Source organism: Gossypium hirsutum, chromosome D11, assembly GCF_007990345.1.
Source record: "Gossypium hirsutum isolate 1008001.06 chromosome D11, Gossypium_hirsutum_v2.1, whole genome shotgun sequence".
NCBI lineage: Eukaryota > Viridiplantae > Streptophyta > Magnoliopsida > Malvales > Malvaceae > Gossypium > Gossypium hirsutum.
The window spans coordinates 28,771,348-28,787,910 of record NC_053447.1 but is presented as its reverse complement, the minus strand read 5'-3'; the positions used below and the strand labels follow the sequence as shown (position 1 = coordinate 28,787,910).

The following is a 16,563-nucleotide window of genomic DNA, read 5'->3' as shown; positions in this document are numbered from 1 at the left end:
TAGGTTTATAAGGAATGTAATTTTATTTATTCAAAAATAAACTTATAATATATTGCATTTAATTTATTAATTTATTATTTAAAAATTAAACTAAATTCAAAATAGAAGAAATGGGTTTAAGAAAAGGAAAAAGAAATATTTGAATTGATTTAATGGCTCATTTAAAAGAATTTATATTTTGATAAGGGAATTTGGGTTGTGGAGATTACATTCCTAAACTTAATCTTATTAAAATTTCATTTAATCTAACGATATCAACTAATAAAAGAAAATAATAACAACTCTCAACTCTTAAATAAAAGAAAATACACATTTAACCATGCTTGAATCTAACGATATCAACTAAGTTAAGACTTAATCAACACGAATTGAATATATATAGGGTACAGAAACAAAAACTCTCAACCTAGAAAGAGGAAGGAAAAGAAAAAAAATTAATATTGGCCTAATAATAAGATTAAAACTAAAATTAAATTAAAGTGAGTATCTCGGAATAGGATCGTATAAAACAATGATGTCTTATCATATTTATCCATTTTTTAATAGTTTAATGTCACATCAATAATTTCATCCTAAATTTCAAGATTTTCATCTTTAAAAAAATCAAATTCAACTAAAAATCTTGAAATTCATGATGAAATTACTTATATGAGATTAAATTATTAAAAAAGGGATAAAGATAATCATTATTTCATACCATCCTTTCTCGTATCTAAGATAACTGGAATAATAGTTTTTTTTAAAGAAAGGCATAATTAGTTAAAAATGAATCATTATAATTAATTTAATCAAATGTTTTTAAATTAAAAATATAAATAAAATATATTCACCAAATGATTTACTTTAATCTTTTAAAATCATGTACCATATTCACCTAAAAGAAATAAATTTTTATGTTGAAAAGAAAAAAACAATTATTCTTTTATAAAGATGGTTACTTTTTATGTATGGATTATTATCACATACTATTAATATTTAATGTTTTAAAGCTAAAAATATTATTTAATTATTAGTTTTCATAGGTTCCCTACAAATCAAAGTAAAAGATTTGAACTAAAAAATAGTTCTGCCAAAGGGAAAGGAGTATCTTAAGTCCCTTTTTTGCATGCAAAAAGCCATTCATTTTTAGTCAAAAACAAAGTAAACAATACTAAAGTAAAAGCAAAACACTTTTTATCTGTAAAGGTAAAAAAAGAAGAGACCAAATAAGAATCAAATCTCATTCTCATTAAATAAAATAATGACAAACTCATACCTTTTTGGTTTTTCCTTTGTTTTGATGATTGTGTTTCTTCGGGCAAATTACATACTTATTTATTAACTTACGGATTTTTTTCATTTTGTTACGAAACTATTCGAAAACTTTTATTTAAGTCACTAAACTATTAAAATTAATGTCATATATAGCTTTCTCATGGAAAGCACTCTTTCTCTTTCCCTTTTACAGTTTGAATTCTTTTCATTAACTAACTTTGAATGTAACGAATTTACGAACTAAAATCCAAATAGTTTGTTTTAGATTTTTGACATTGATTGTGCGATCGACTTGAATCTAAAGTATGTTCTTCTACTGATCGATAGGTACTAATTTACCATATCGATTGTGAATTGTTGCTTAGAACTCGCTAGCAAAAATTTCTTAACTTAACAACCCAATAACTTAAATAAAATATTTTTAATAATTCAATAACTTAAATAAAAATTTTGAAATATTACATTCACCAAAACAAAAACTTCCCCACATATATTACTCTTTTGTTTTTTTATGAGAAACGCTCACCATCAGTAGGGTTAGGGTAATCAAAGGGAACTTCAGTAACAGTGGAGGAATCCAGTAGATCCGAGTGCAGGAATCCATAGTTACGCAAAATCTGATTATCAGCAAAATTCAAAGCTTTCACCATACCTTCCCAACAAGTTTCCCCATCATATTTCTGATTATGGTTCCCACTACAAGGCTCACATCCAGTGAAATGCGTGATAAATGGCCTCTTCCATTTCCCAGTTTCCTTCAAAAACTCTTCCCTAAACGCAGCGTATTGCTCACTCACTTTCTCTGCATGTCTTCTTCTTAACCTGGCCACCTTTCTCTCCATTTGCAAATACCTCTCCGTTGTGTTATCATACACTCCGATAAGGTCGACCCAATACCCTTGAAAATAAAACTCCTTTTCTAAATAAATATGATCGTAGTATTTCTCTTTTTCTTTGTAAAGAAGATAAATCAGAGCCGATTGATCGTCTGATTCCGGGAACAGCTTATCTTTGAACATTGATCGTTGAATCTGACCCCACTTTTCATAATCTTCACTTATTGGACCCATGTTAGACCATGTACTGATCAAACCCATAGACCATTGGCAGTTCCTTACAAGGAATACCCCAGCGTTTAAACTGGTCCAACTCCTCTTGTTATAAATCAACTCAGGCCAACCATTAACGACCATGTTATGGTTTTTATACCTTTCTAAGGGTAACTTGAACTCCATGTCTGTAAACAAGGCATCCGAGTCAACCCACCAGATCCACTCAGCTTCAGGGTGAGCCAACATGGCGGCTTTAACAATGGGGAACTTTGCCCAGAAGGATTTCATCTTCGGATGCAACAACAAATTGTTGTAGAAAACATCGCAGCCATGGATTCTGCAGTAATCAACCTTGTTCTTGAAAAGACGTAAGAGCAAATGATCACCGACGGGATTCTTACATGGCTTAGGTTGGGACCCGGTTACAAGAACGATTCTTTCACGTGCTCCGGCGGTGAACGAAGGGTGATGCTTTAACCACTCTTTGCGTTTTCCATCCCAATCCTTCACCGGCTTTTCTATGGAGTAACTCATCTCCGGATCGTCATAAAAAGTGGGGTCTTTCGGGTCGGACTTTAAGTTAACTCCGAACCCACTTTCGACCGGATTGTTTTTGGAGTTGGAGGATGGATGGGTAAAGGTGGGTAGGAAGTTAGGGGTTGGAGTGAAATACGACCAAAAGGACCATACTAACACAAGAGCTAAAAAGGCAGCAGCAAAGAAAAGAAAGGCATCGGAGAGATGAGACCAAAAGGACCGGCTTCGAAGTTTTGCCATGGCAGATGATTGGAAATGAGATAAGTCAGGATTCATTTTTGAAGTTTTGATGTTTGGTAATGAAGGAGATATGCCAGGGAGGTATTTATAAAGGGTAATTTTGCTTTTGCATTTGCGTTAGTGAAGTGATATGACATTGGTGATTCAAAAATTAGAAAATCTTTAAAAAGTAGAAGATCCAATGCTGCTTCAACGAACCCTTTCTTCTAATCCTGCACTGTATTGCAGGAAGAACCAAAAAGAACTAAAATGCTTCTTGCACCACACTCAAGTGGTGCAATGTAATTCAAATAATACGAGAGGAATAAAGAATCAAGACACTGAAATTTTTAATTTTGGGTTTTTTACTTGAAAATAGTATTATTTTCATTTACTTATTATAATTTCTTTTAAGGTTAACTCAACACTCAATGTTTTGAGTTATTTTGTAAGTATAGAATAATATTCATGAACTCAACATTGGGTTAGTACCAATAAAGATTTATTTTCGAAATTATTTACGGAAATGGGCTATTTCAAAAAATAATAACGGGTATGGACCGAAAATCCAAAAACGCTCTGAAGTGGACGTGTTTTTAGAGAAAAACCCAAAAACAAAAACCTCCACGTCAGTGTTTTTTTTGTGTCAGGCAAAAGCACGCTGAAGTGGATACGCTTTAGTAAAAAGTGCTGACGAGGACGCCCTTTTGGCCATGTAATTTCTAGTGGGTTTTTTGCAAATTAGGGCCTAGGTTTAGGGTTTTAGGGTTTGATTAGGGTTTAGGAAAATTTAAATTAGGTTATTATGTTTTTAATTGTTTAGGGTTTTAGGGTTTAATTTTTTAATTGCTAAGTATTGTTATGGGAAAAATAATTTTAACAAGATAGGTTCTGAAAAAATAAATTTGACGTGATGTGTTCTGAAAAAATTATTTTGACAAGATGTATTTTGTTTTCTTGTTTTTTGAAAAAATGCTAAGTAGGATGCACAGTCAATAATATATTTGTATAAAAATATTCAAAAGAATTTCTATTTTATTAAATGAAACAATATAAAAATAATTTGTACAAAAATATTCAAAAATAAAACAATGCATGTGCCAATCAGAATCAGTGCCACATGGGGGTGGTCGATAATTACGCTTTGGATTCCTTCTTGATTCTGCTTCCAGTTGGGGTTGTGGTTGTTCGGGATCAACTTTTGGTTGTGGGTGTTAGGAAGATAACCTACCTTGATAGAACAAAGATCGCGAAGGTGCTTGCATCACCCATGGCGAATGAGCGTAATCGGCTTAAATTCCATAAGGCGATGGGGATTGGAAATGAGTTAAGCTCCCCAATTGTGCCTCATGTGGTCCCTCCTACAACGATGGCCTATATATCATCGGCTGACTCAGAGTCATCGGGAAATGAGATGCACCAGGCCATACTTTCCAACCTGACATAGGAGTGGAAAAAGGATACACATAAGGGTTAGGATACGCACCTTACATAATTTGAAGGGGCTGTAGTGTGGGCATCGTCGCTTGCTCCGTTGGGGTCGGTGATTGCGTGGGCACTATTGATGGGCCCACTTCGCCATCCCTTGTCCTTGGATTTAAAGGACCCCGCCGTTTCTTTTCAACACAGATTTACCGACGTCTCTCCTTTTCTAAGAGCAAATATGGCTTGCCATGGATCCTAAACCATGACATGTAATCTAGATAGCACGCTAACTCCAGAACGATAATCGGTTCGCAAGTAGGTATATTATCATACAGGTTTTCCCCCATTTCAATATATTTCATGTAGAAGAGAGACCAATGCGTATCCGGTCACCATAAGTCAATTTTGTTCTCATCATCAAGCACCTCAGGTGCCACAGGAATCGGTTGTCGGAATCCGAATTGCCGCAACACTCTATTCGTCTAAAGTATCTCGACGGTAGTGTAGTTGGCCAATGGAACCCTAACGTGCCAGATGTTCGGATTCTATAGGAATTCATCCAAAATTACTGCCCGAATTGTCGGATTCTCGTATGGTGTCCAAACTATATGAACGTGATAAAAATATTAGTTATGTACATAATACTATATACAAAATTGACTATGTTATGTATATATAGTTCAAAATGAAATAAATACTTACATGCGCTTCCGACCGTTGGTTTAATAGAAGCCGTATATCTTCAAGAGCAGTAAGTATTCCCCCATAACTCGGTGAATGGTTTCACCTATTTAAATAAAATTTTAGCATAATATTTTGTTTTAAATCTATTTAATAATTGCAAAATCTAATATAAATTTTACCTTGTTATGAGTAGGAATGTATACGTCCACTCGAGGACGTAAAAATGGAAAGCAAAACCGAGCCCATGATTGTAGCAGTGAGAGGCAACCTCCGATTTTGATTTTATTTGGTTGCGTTACCCAACACATCTCCTGGTACAATGTCGCTAACACGGCAGACTCCCAACTAAGTTCACCAGCTACTCTAAAATCGATGAGTTTCAATAGTCACCTTAGATGTACGAGGTATCGTGACTTGTTCGGCATCAAATAACCTCTGAGGATCTAAAGGATGTACGTCTGAGCGTATCATACTCTTTGTACTTCAGCCGAATCATCCCCCAGCACTGGGAATGTCTTTCGTAACTAGTCCATATCGATCCGACCTCCGTAAATAATATCCAAAATCGCACCCAAAATATTGTAACATATGACTCCCCAATCAGCAGATTGAGCGGACCCAGTGAGTACGGATCCATTCACCAGTAACCCCAACTATAACTGCACGTCCTCCAAAATGATGATGCACTCCCCACATAGAAGATGGAATGTCTGCGTCTCGGGTCTCCACCTCTCCACAAACACGCTAATGAGTTTCGGGTCCAACTTGCACCCCCGGCCTATATTGGCCACGTCCCAAAAACCCGCTCCCTTCAAGTAATTTTCAATCAACAGTGATGGAGGACCAGATAGATTATGAATAAAACGTTGTAACACTCTGGAGGACCAGGTAGATTACGAATAAAACATTGTAACATTGGATCTACCGGCTATTATAAAAAAAAATTATAAAAAATATTAATTAAATTATAAAAATTAAATAAAAATTAAATAATATTAAAAAATGAAATTAACCCTTATCATTTGCATTTGGTCGATGAAGATATGTTTATCATCGAGACAAATTAATTGTCAGGTCATTGCTAACACGATCAAATATCTTAAAAATTATAAATAATAATAATATTAATTCAGACAAATAAAAAATTTAGTGAGCTTTGAGAACTTTTTTGAGAAATTTAGAGAGAATTTTAGAAGAATAATAAAATTGGTGTGAAAAAAGGGGTTGGGAGGGTTTTATACTTTTTTTCCTGACTATTGGGCCCAACGATCAGATTTTTAAACGGCTGTTAAAGGTGATTGTTGGGAGATTACATAGCCAAAAGCGCGTCCTTGTCAGAACTTTTTACTAAAGCGCATCTACATCAGCAAGCTTTTGCCTGACACAAGGAAAAAAACGCTGACGTGGAAGCGTTTTTCTGGGTTTTCCCCTAAAAACGTGTCTAGGTCAGCGCATTTTTGGGTTTTCGGTCCATACCCGTTATTATCTTTTGAAACGGTCCATTTTCGCAAATAATTTCGAGAATGACCCTTTATTGGTACTAAACCCCTCAACATCTATGAATAAATATCTATGATCTAATTTTTGGGTGATGATGAATAAATATTACTATGAACACAACACTTATTGGTTTCAAAGATTAAGAATTTTAGACTTGGCTGTTATGGATAAGGTTTGACGTGATGAAGAAGAAACTCAACTCCTATAGATGTTGAGTTTTAAGCATTTTGTAAGTCATGGAAGTTGAAGACTATAGATGTCAAGTTTAGGCAAACTTAAGTTGGTCGACCCCCTTTCTCACTTGTATAAGTTCTATAGTTTCTTTGTAAAAAATCATTCAAAAACAACATTGTCAAAATCTGCTCATTCCTAATTCCCTTGAAATCATCCCAACGACTTGCCAAGTCTGCACAATTAAGTTAATCAATTAAGTCTTGGTTTTTTGTAATTAATGAATTAGTCGTATGAAAGTTGTTATTAGATTTGTTGTCAATATTATGTTATTATTGTATTTATCAGATAGAGTAAATTTGTAAGTGTTTTTGGAGCTAATATTGTTTTTATGATTGATGAATATGTTGCATGTATGGTATGAAGAAGCTCTCTTACAGTTTTATTATGTATGGTTGTTATTGTGCATGGATGATGTCATCCAACTATCTTGAATTTTTTGGTGTTTCTATTTTTATCTTAGCTAGTTGGTAATAAAAAAAGACAAAATTGAATAGTTGAATAACTATTTTGTAACTTTTAATAATTAGATGACCAAAAAGATAATTTACTAATAATTGAGTGCATAGTTAAGTGACCAAAAGGGAAAAAGCCATAATTAAGTGACCTCTACTATCATTCTTATTTTAATTTTTGAAAAATTAACTTTTAATTAAATTAATATTCGATTAAAGTAACATCTTTAACTTAAAAATGCTCTAATTTTTACCAGCAATCTTGGCTATTCTTTCGTAAAGAAGAAAAAAGAAAAGAAACCTAAGCAAAAATAAGTTACACAGTGTTCTAAGTCAAAATTTACAGGCTATTCTCCGCCATTTAGCATCCACCCCCCCCCCAATTATAAGTATACAAGCTGTGTATATTAATGCATAGAAGTTAAAACCTCCAAAACATTAAGTTCTCGTCTCTGCCACATTATTACAAGTATTTGCATGTTTAGAACATAAACTAAGGCTGAAAGGTAATGGTTCTTAGAGCTGCAAGACTGATTTAATGAAGAATATACACTTGACTGACAATGTGTTGATCATAAATTCAACCGCACATAAATTTTAGCTACTTCTTTCAGTAATCGACTCCTCTCTAGTTTCACTTTAACATCCATTTAGATCCCGCCATTTGAGGTAAACCAGTCCTGCACGGTAATGAGTGTATGCCCCCGAAACGACCAAGATGTGAAAAAGTTGGTGGCTGTGCCCAGCAATGTCGAACTTCCCGGGCATCCACCGTTCCGGTATCCTTGTCGCATAGACCAAAGCTCCAATGCCATAAAAAAGCCCCATCAAAACCTCATACCCGGTTGTGAGAAGTGCCTCAGGCTGGTGCCAGAACAAGATGAGCTTGTGAAGAATGGGTGCTATTCCTGACATGCCCATGCCAAAGAAGAGGGATGCACGAATGCTGCGAAACTCGGGATTCTGAAACACTGGCAATAAGGAAACTAAGATCGTTGAGACTCCCAAGATGGTTATGAATCCCAAATAGAGGTTGCAAAAGAATGGATCGCACATGAAGGAGTAATACACCGGAGGATAGAAGGAAGTAGATATGAGAGCTGCGATCCCAGCATAGTCTAGCCTGAGCATGATATATGATAGGCGCTCAGAGTGGCAAGAGAGAAGGTGGCATGTGCTGCTAGCCAGCAAGCAGAACATTGCACCACCCAAGAAGGCAAAGAAAGGCCACCGTGTTATCGGTCTCACCATCAGGGGTGCTATTATGTTTGCCCCATCCTCCTTCACACTTTGCTGCAATTAGAAAGAATAAAATGTATTGGCTGCATGAAGCTCCCACATGCATAGTGCAACCATTGGTATTAAAAGAACAGATATCACTACGTCATAGAAAACCACCGTAATAAGACTAAGAAACAAAATACAAGAAAGAAATCAAAGAATTAGAAAAAATATCTGATTGATTCTTTTCATTCACAAAAAACTACTTTTCTGATAGAGCTAAGGGCTGCTTATATAGTGAAGCTTAAGCCTTCTCAACTGCTCATACCAGCTTTACAACCTCTTTAACCCTGCAACTAACAGTAACTAACAACATTACTGCTATCACCGCTTAACTTTCCAAAATTATCGAGGATAACAATCTCCAGGGAGCCAAGATAAGACATGAAATGTTCATGCATACACATGTATCTTAAAACTATATCCACTATAGATCCATAAGGTTAAAACTGGCAGCTGCAAAAAATGTAACAGGATTCAAGCACCGCTACCCTCTCATTTTTCAGACTCTGAAGTGCACTCCCAGTAAGATCCTATTAACATGAAAATACTAAAAGAAACTTTTGAACTCACAATCGTGGCAGTTGATTTCCCATTGCAAGGACCTAGCAAAATAAACTACATACTTCGTATTTAAAGTTCCACATATTGTGTTTAAACCATTGTAAGTCGCGGGGAAAAAATCTGCAAGACAGACATGTACCATATGGGTTGTTATATGCTTAAAGAATATTTCCCTGGATAACAATACTAAGCTTTCCATGGTTTTTGCTTATAAGAGAAGCCTTTACTGAATCATGTCAACACAGTAGATATCAACTTTATAACTTAGCACCTACGGCTATAATCATATGCCTTCAATTGTTTATAAAGATTCTGGAGTAAAAATTTTCAGCGGAAAGTATACTAACAGAAAGACCTATTTGATGCCCACAGGTCTTTGGGTTCTTCACATTTATTGACCCATAATACTAAACTTTATGGATAGGTCTTGGGATTATAATTCCTTGACGCAAAACTACACTGACAACAATAGGACAGAGGAAAAGCAATCTTTATGGATTCTCTGCCTCAGAAACAAGATTCAGTGTTGTCAGGGCATGCGCCTAGGCACACCTGAGCTGTGCGCCTTAGCACTAGACAACAGAAGTGCCTCAAACCCTTCCAGGCAATGCCCATTTAACCAGGCACATAGCTTTTTTGCAAGGCAATAGGAATAAAAAGCATCCGCCTCATATAAATTCTCTTTAATTTAATTTTCACTTTTTTCATTAGATATACCTTTACCAATAAGAAAGGGTTAGTATTAAACTCTATCCTTATCAAAATTCTTGCATTAAACAACAGACATGAACCATAAGTAAATCATGTATATTGACCAATAAAAGAATTGCATGTTCTGTAGATATAGATCACACTTTAGAGTTTATTATAATATATCTTATGCTATATATAGAGACACAGAAAAACGCACAGATATAAATATTGCACTTCACTTCACTCAAGCTACTGCTTCTTTTTTACACCTTGCACCTGAGGCTGTAAGGGACAAGAGTAGCCCCTTTCCCAGCAAGGCAGCAACCCAACTATTCCTTTCTTACCTGGAGGCTTTTCTTATTCTAAAATTTATGATATTCACTAACCCATAAAATCCAGAGTCCTCTATTACAGAATAATTTAAGGCTTTCTTCATTTCTATAATTCACCACCAGAAATCCAATTAATGGGATATCAGATAAATTCTGGAAAAATCGACTGAACCACTCATCAGCTAAAAAGGGTACTCATTCTCTTGATTCATTTCCTCAACAGTAAAGTATTTGAAAGATTTGCAAACTAATTAACTTAAAAACAATTTGCTGGACCCTTTAAACCTTAAAACAAACTCGGTTTCTTAGTCTCTATAGATATAATGTATCTATACTCTGTTGTCTATTGTCTCATACAAATTAGAGAATGCTAGTAAGATTCAGTACTAACTAATAAACTTATGGATAGTCTACTGAACATCTCCCAATTAGCTTCAAACTATGTAAAATAAATTCAGACGTGCAATATATAGGCTGTCTCCTAACAAATCCACTCCTTTTACTTCCTCTTCTTATCTTTGCAAGTAAATCCAGCAAAGTAGTCAATAGCTGAAAAGCATATATCAATAAACCAGATGGAGATAACAAATGCGTCCCCATAAGAAACATTTTAAATGCCACAGAATTTAACATTTAATAATACATCAGAATAATAAAAAGTAATATCAGCCAAGTTAAAAAAAAAAACACAAAGAAACATGTTCAAGAGAAAGCTGAAGGATATAAGTTCTCAAATAGGAAAATTTTCAAGATTTATGAAATAGCTTATGAAGGATAAGGAGCATTACCAAAACACAAACATCGGTGTGATTTCCAGAAAAGAAACGCTCAGGTAAACAATTATACAGAAGTTCCCTGACATGCCAACCTGAGAGCAACAGTAACTCCTCCCGAAGTTTGTGCAAACCGGGCATATTTGGTAAGGAAGGCAGGCATGTCATTAATTCTGAATGCAGTTTGTGTAAATAAGCCTTTCTCAATACATCAGGAATGTGCTGCAGAGAGTGAAAATCAACAACCTTCGGAACCTTCATTGCAGTGTATATCGTAAGGGCAAGGAAAATGAAGAACCCAATCAAATGCCTGTAAAAGGTAACAGCCATATTCACTTATCATAGAACAAGAAACAATATATAATCAGTGATCTGATAAAGCAGCAGTCCTCTCAGAAACACGAAGTCAAGGACTACTGCACTTCAATTGGTTAGGCCAAGAAAATAATTCACAAATTGACACATGCTTACATTAATTTCTATACAAAATTTCTAAATTTTCTCTTACCAGCGCTAAACAGAAAGGCTAAAACTAACTAATCATGAAGAACTTAAGTATAGCATTTCTTTTCCTCAACATAAATGTAAATCTTCTTGAAACCAAAAGGAAAAAAAAAAAGATACAAGTAAAACCAATTAAATCTTCCCACATAAACAAGAAAAGCAAGAATTATTCAAACCTGTAGAGAACTTAGGATCTGCACAAAGAGCATTTAGTAAGGTATATAATTGCAGAACTATTTTTCATTCAGGGCATAAAGAAATAAAATTATAAAACTAGCCTATTCATAGACAACTACATTATTGAACATTTAAACATGAAAAATTTTCAACAAAGATAGCCTCACAGGTAACTCTAAGGTCACTTGCTCACATCTGGCAGAAATTAAAAGAGATAGTAGTGTGAGCAAGCAAAGGAACTTACGTCCAAACGTTCAAGGTTTCGTTGTGAATTGTGAAGATGCTAAGCAAAACCTGTTTCATTGGCCATTCTGATCTATAGTGGCCCAAAATATACTCATTGTCCCTCAAATATCCAGGCAATGAGTGGTACTCAACCAGCTGATACTTAACCTTTTTCCACAACCTCTTCCCTTTCCCTTCCTTTGAACAGTTCACTTTACACTGCTCCATTGTTTCGGTTGGCAGGTTTGAACCTTCACAAACTTGTTCCACGCTGCCCATCTTTCTAACTTCAACAAAAAACAATTGATCAACTAAAAAACATAATTTTCATTTTAAAGAGGTAACCCAAAAATATCTTTTATAATAAAATAAAATCTTCATCCAATCCAACCATAAAAAAAGATTCAACAAAGAGGAAAGAAAAAGGGTACCTGAAAATGAAGGAAATTGAAGAATCACGGACTGAGAATGAAAACCCAGACGGGAATCCTTCTATAAAAACAGAAATCTCGGGCGGAGGACTTGATAAAAGCAAGACATAAAAAGTTGAAGACAAAACACCCGAATGTTAGTTTGTGATGATAGTAAACAAGAACAAGACAAAGAAACGGAAAAGAAAGTACGAGAAAACCTAACCTCTAAAATCAGCACAACACAAAGTCACGTTCCAAGAAAACAAAAGAACAAGGCTTCCCTTTAAGAAATTGAAGAAGGAAGCCTCATCTTAACAGCAAAGAACGAAAAACAAAATGAAACTCAAGAAATAGGATCAGATTCGCTGAATAGATGCGGAGATACCGAAAGATTGTTTGTTTGATAGTGGTCTGGTGGCACGACGGTTTTGGATTTTCCTTTTTTAAACAAATAGTTCGGTGTAACAAATAATTTCATATTAAAGTATCTAAATTTGAAATCATATATATTTAACAAAAAATTCAAAAAAAAAAATTAAAAAATAAGATATACTAAATAAATTTAAATTATTTATTTATTTAAGTACCAAAATTATTATTTTAGAAAATTTTTAAGTTTTTAAATTTCTTTATATATTCTTTAAAAAATTTTATAATTTTTTTTAAAAATATAAATTTTAGAATTTCTATAATTTTTTGAATTTTTTAAATTTATTTTAATTTTTTATAATTTTTATTGTGAGAGAGACCAATTTGCTCATTTTCAAAGTTAAATTATTCGAGTTATTTGAATTGTAAAATTCAACTCTACGTAAACTCAAAACTCAAATTACTTATTCGAGTTGACTCGATTAACTCAAAATTTAATTTTTTCGAATCAAATCAAATTTTGCTCACTGTGGATGAAACAAGCCAGAATTTTTCTATTTTGGATAAATTATAACTAGTAGTATTTCAATTATTAGCATTTATGTTTTGGTTATTTAACTCCAAAAAAATTTTATCTAGTCGTTAATGTTATCGACATTTAATATTTTGATCATTTCTTTGCTAATTTTTTTTATAATATCGATTTTTTATTGACTTAATAATAAATTTAGCTCTCCAATGTTTATAGATTCTATCAATTGGATTCTAATTCTAAAGAAATCAACAAATTAACTCTTAACTTCACACATTCTATCAATTTAATCCTAATTCTAAAACTATATAAAAATTAAAAATATATATTTAAAATTTATTTTTTGATAAGAATACATAAATTTTATTAAAATGTATAAATTTATTAAAAAATATATTTTTTGATAAAAATACATAAAATTTAGTTCTATGTTTTATGAAGTTATTAGAATAAAGTGAATAAATATAGGTGTCGCAACTAGGGTTCGCTTTAGAATGAAGTAAATAAATATAAGGGTTTAAAAATTGAAACACAACTCGATTAAATCTTGTAACTCACTCTAACTAAATGATGAATTTTAGGGATAGCTCATATTTAAATTTACAAATTTCTAATATATACTAGAAAAAATTATGGCGGCCCACCCACTATCAACATAGCTTCATCCTTGTTAGGGCATGTTTAGGAGTATTTGGTAAGTAGAGTTTTGTGTCTTTTTTAGTTGATTTGGGCATAAATAGAAGATTAAGTAGTCAAATCATCTAATTGTAGTATTTGGTGAATAGAGGTTTGTAAGAACTTATTAGCTATAACCTCCAAAACAAAAAATGCTAAGATGGACAACTTTTTCCAATAGCTAATTAGAAATGACATATGTGAAATGACATATCTAACCATGCTAACTCAAAAATTACTCTCTTTACCACATGCTCTCAAGCCTAATTGGGGTGCCAAAATATTAGTAGCCTCAATTTTCTCATTTTCACTTTCACCTCTAAAGTCCAAAGTAAATCTCAAAAAAAATAATAAAACAAACCCTCCATTGTGAATCTACAAAAATCAACATTACCGCAAGAAATTTTCAATTGAGCCCATTCATTCTTAAGAAATTGTATTTAGAGGGCCTTTAGCATTTTAAAGGCGCGGTAAAATATTTTAGCAAAAATGCTAATATATTTGTCTCAAAATCAAAATAGAATCATCTATGTTGCATTTGCATTACATAACTACATCAAATTAAGTAAAGTTCTTGACCCAGCATTTAGGGTCATAAATGCAGATCTGAAATTTATTCCTCCCAAAACATTTTCAGATGCCGAATATATTTCCACTCAAGAAGTTGAGTGTATGAGTACTAATGAAATGACAAAAGTTTGTAATGGCATCACTACTAGTTTGATGGAAGCTAGACGACAACATCATGTTTCTTAAATATTTGTTTTTACTTGTTTGGATATGTATCTATTTCTTGAATATTTATGTACTCTTAATTTATTTTCAATTTACTTGTGTAAAATGATTTCTTATGCAACTTTATATTAATTGAAATATGTTACTTGACAAATTTATTCAGAATGTGACATAATTATCACTAAGAATATAGTTTACAATTATATTGATACACTATTAATATTTATCAATTTCCACAAGGTTAATATTTGCAAATAAGGAACTTAAGAAAATTGTTCATTTAAATTTTCAAAAATATTCACCAATTAATTTCCACAATGGATGTTTTAATTCCTTGGTAATAATGTTTTAATTCAATGATTTCACCCAATAAATACTAAAGTATTATAAACAAATAAATACTTAACAATAGAATGTGGCATACCCGTATTTGTCATTTTACACATATCAGCTTTTATCTATCAATTAAGTTTTATCAAACACTTTTAAATAAACAGTTAATAAAATCAGTTGGTCAAATTAGTTAATATGTGGCATACCCGTATTTGTCATTTTACACATATCAGCTTTTATCTATCAATTAAGATTTATCAAACACTTTTAAATAAACAGTTAATAAAATCAGTTGGTCAAATTAGTTAATAGAATCAGTTGGTCAAACCAGCCACTGCAATCAGCTATCAGCCAATTGCCATATTTTATAAAATTAGTTAATAAATGAATACATCTTAATTTCTTGATTTTGCTTAGGTAGTGTTTGGGAATTAGTATTTCAAAATTTGGATTTTAAGAATCATGTAAATTGAGTAATAAACTATTTAAAAATATAGCATTCATGATCATTTCTCAAACACATGGATTTGTTAGATATAACGCCCTTAACCCGATCCGATTCACTGGGTCCAGATCTCGAGTGTTACAAAACGATACAAAACATTTATCAACAATAGTTTACATTTTCTCATTTATTTCAACTTGTTATTGGAAATTTATGAAAGAAAACTTAACGTTTGGGGATTTAGAATAAAATATATGATAAATAACTTATTAAATCAGATTAGTTACAGATCTTTGCAATATAGAAAAAATAATGTAACGCCCCAAAATTTCTAATTTCGTTATTGTAAAAATATGACACAAATATCTGTTAGCTTTAGTAGTTATGTGTTTTGGGAATGTTTGGGAGGTCCCAAGTTCAAGCCTTTGCTTGGGCAAATTTTGGTATTTTGAATGAATTAGGTCTTACTCTTGTTTAATAGGCTTTTATTTGATTGTTGGGTAAATTACATTAGAATGGGCCTGTTGGTTTGGTGGTTAAATGGTGTGTTATTATGGTGAAGATCTTGCATTCAAATCCCTATGCAGGCAAGGGTATTATTTTTTGCTCAGATTTCGGGATAGAGTTGTGTAATTGGGGGATTCTAAGTAGTTGATGTGTAGTGGGAATTAGGGGAGAAGATTAAGAGATTTTGGGGGTTATCGGGATTTTATTTTATTTTTTCCCATAACCGAATTTTGACTCTCTTTTCCAAAAAAAAATTCAGCCGTCTATTCTTCTCTCTCTCCTCTTGCCGAAATTCTCTGAGTTTTTCCATCTTTCTCTTCTTTTCTTCTTCTTGATTTTCCCTAATTTATTTATTTTCCTTCGTTTAGTGTTCGTTTAGTTTCAGTAAGTGTTTCTCTTCGTTTCTGTCATGAATCTCTTAACGACTGAAGTGGTAATGTTTTTTCTCTGCGGTTTGGGCGTAGGGGGAGGCTCGGACTGGTGAATTCAGTGTTCTCGTCTTAACAATAGTTAAACGGAGGGTTATCGTTGGTGGTAAGTTGGGTTTCTGTTCATTCTTGGTTGTCAATTTGCTTGCAAATCCATTGAATTGATGTTGAGTATCTTGATTATAGGATTTGAAGTGCTCGAGAACTATTTTAGCATCAA

At 33.1% G+C, this 16,563-nt stretch overlaps 2 protein-coding genes across 4 annotated transcripts; both read right to left on the bottom strand.

The window, feature by feature from the left end:
- Nucleotides 1-1,665: 1,665 nt before the first annotated feature.
- Nucleotides 1,666-3,408, bottom strand: LOC107913302 (glycosyltransferase 6). Its single transcript, XM_016841848.2, has one exon. The coding sequence runs from the start codon at nt 3,117-3,119 to the stop codon at nt 1,764-1,766; it is 1,356 nt and encodes a 451-aa protein (XP_016697337.1). The 5' UTR covers nt 3,120-3,408; the 3' UTR covers nt 1,666-1,763.
- A 4,352-nt stretch (nt 3,409-7,760) lies between these two features.
- Nucleotides 7,761-12,800, bottom strand: LOC107913301 (heptahelical transmembrane protein 4). 3 transcript variants are annotated; one of them, XM_016841846.2, is made up of 5 exons: nt 12,543-12,800; nt 12,338-12,427; nt 11,926-12,189; nt 11,016-11,310; nt 7,761-8,650 (listed from the first exon to the last, which is right to left on the bottom strand). In XM_016841846.2, the coding sequence occupies exons 3-5, from the start codon at nt 12,183-12,185 to the stop codon at nt 7,997-7,999; spliced, it is 1,209 nt and encodes a 402-aa protein (XP_016697335.1). In that variant the 5' UTR covers nt 12,186-12,189; nt 12,338-12,427; nt 12,543-12,800; the 3' UTR covers nt 7,761-7,996. The 3 variants fall into 3 exon arrangements, with proteins under 3 accessions (XP_016697335.1, XP_016697334.1, XP_016697336.1); XM_016841845.2 differs by having other exon boundaries at nt 11,926-12,193; nt 12,543-12,797; XM_016841847.2 differs by lacking the exons at nt 11,926-12,189; nt 12,338-12,427; nt 12,543-12,800 and having other exon boundaries at nt 7,761-8,328; nt 8,412-8,650; nt 11,016-11,284.
- Between the last annotated feature and the right edge of the window lie 3,763 nt (nt 12,801-16,563).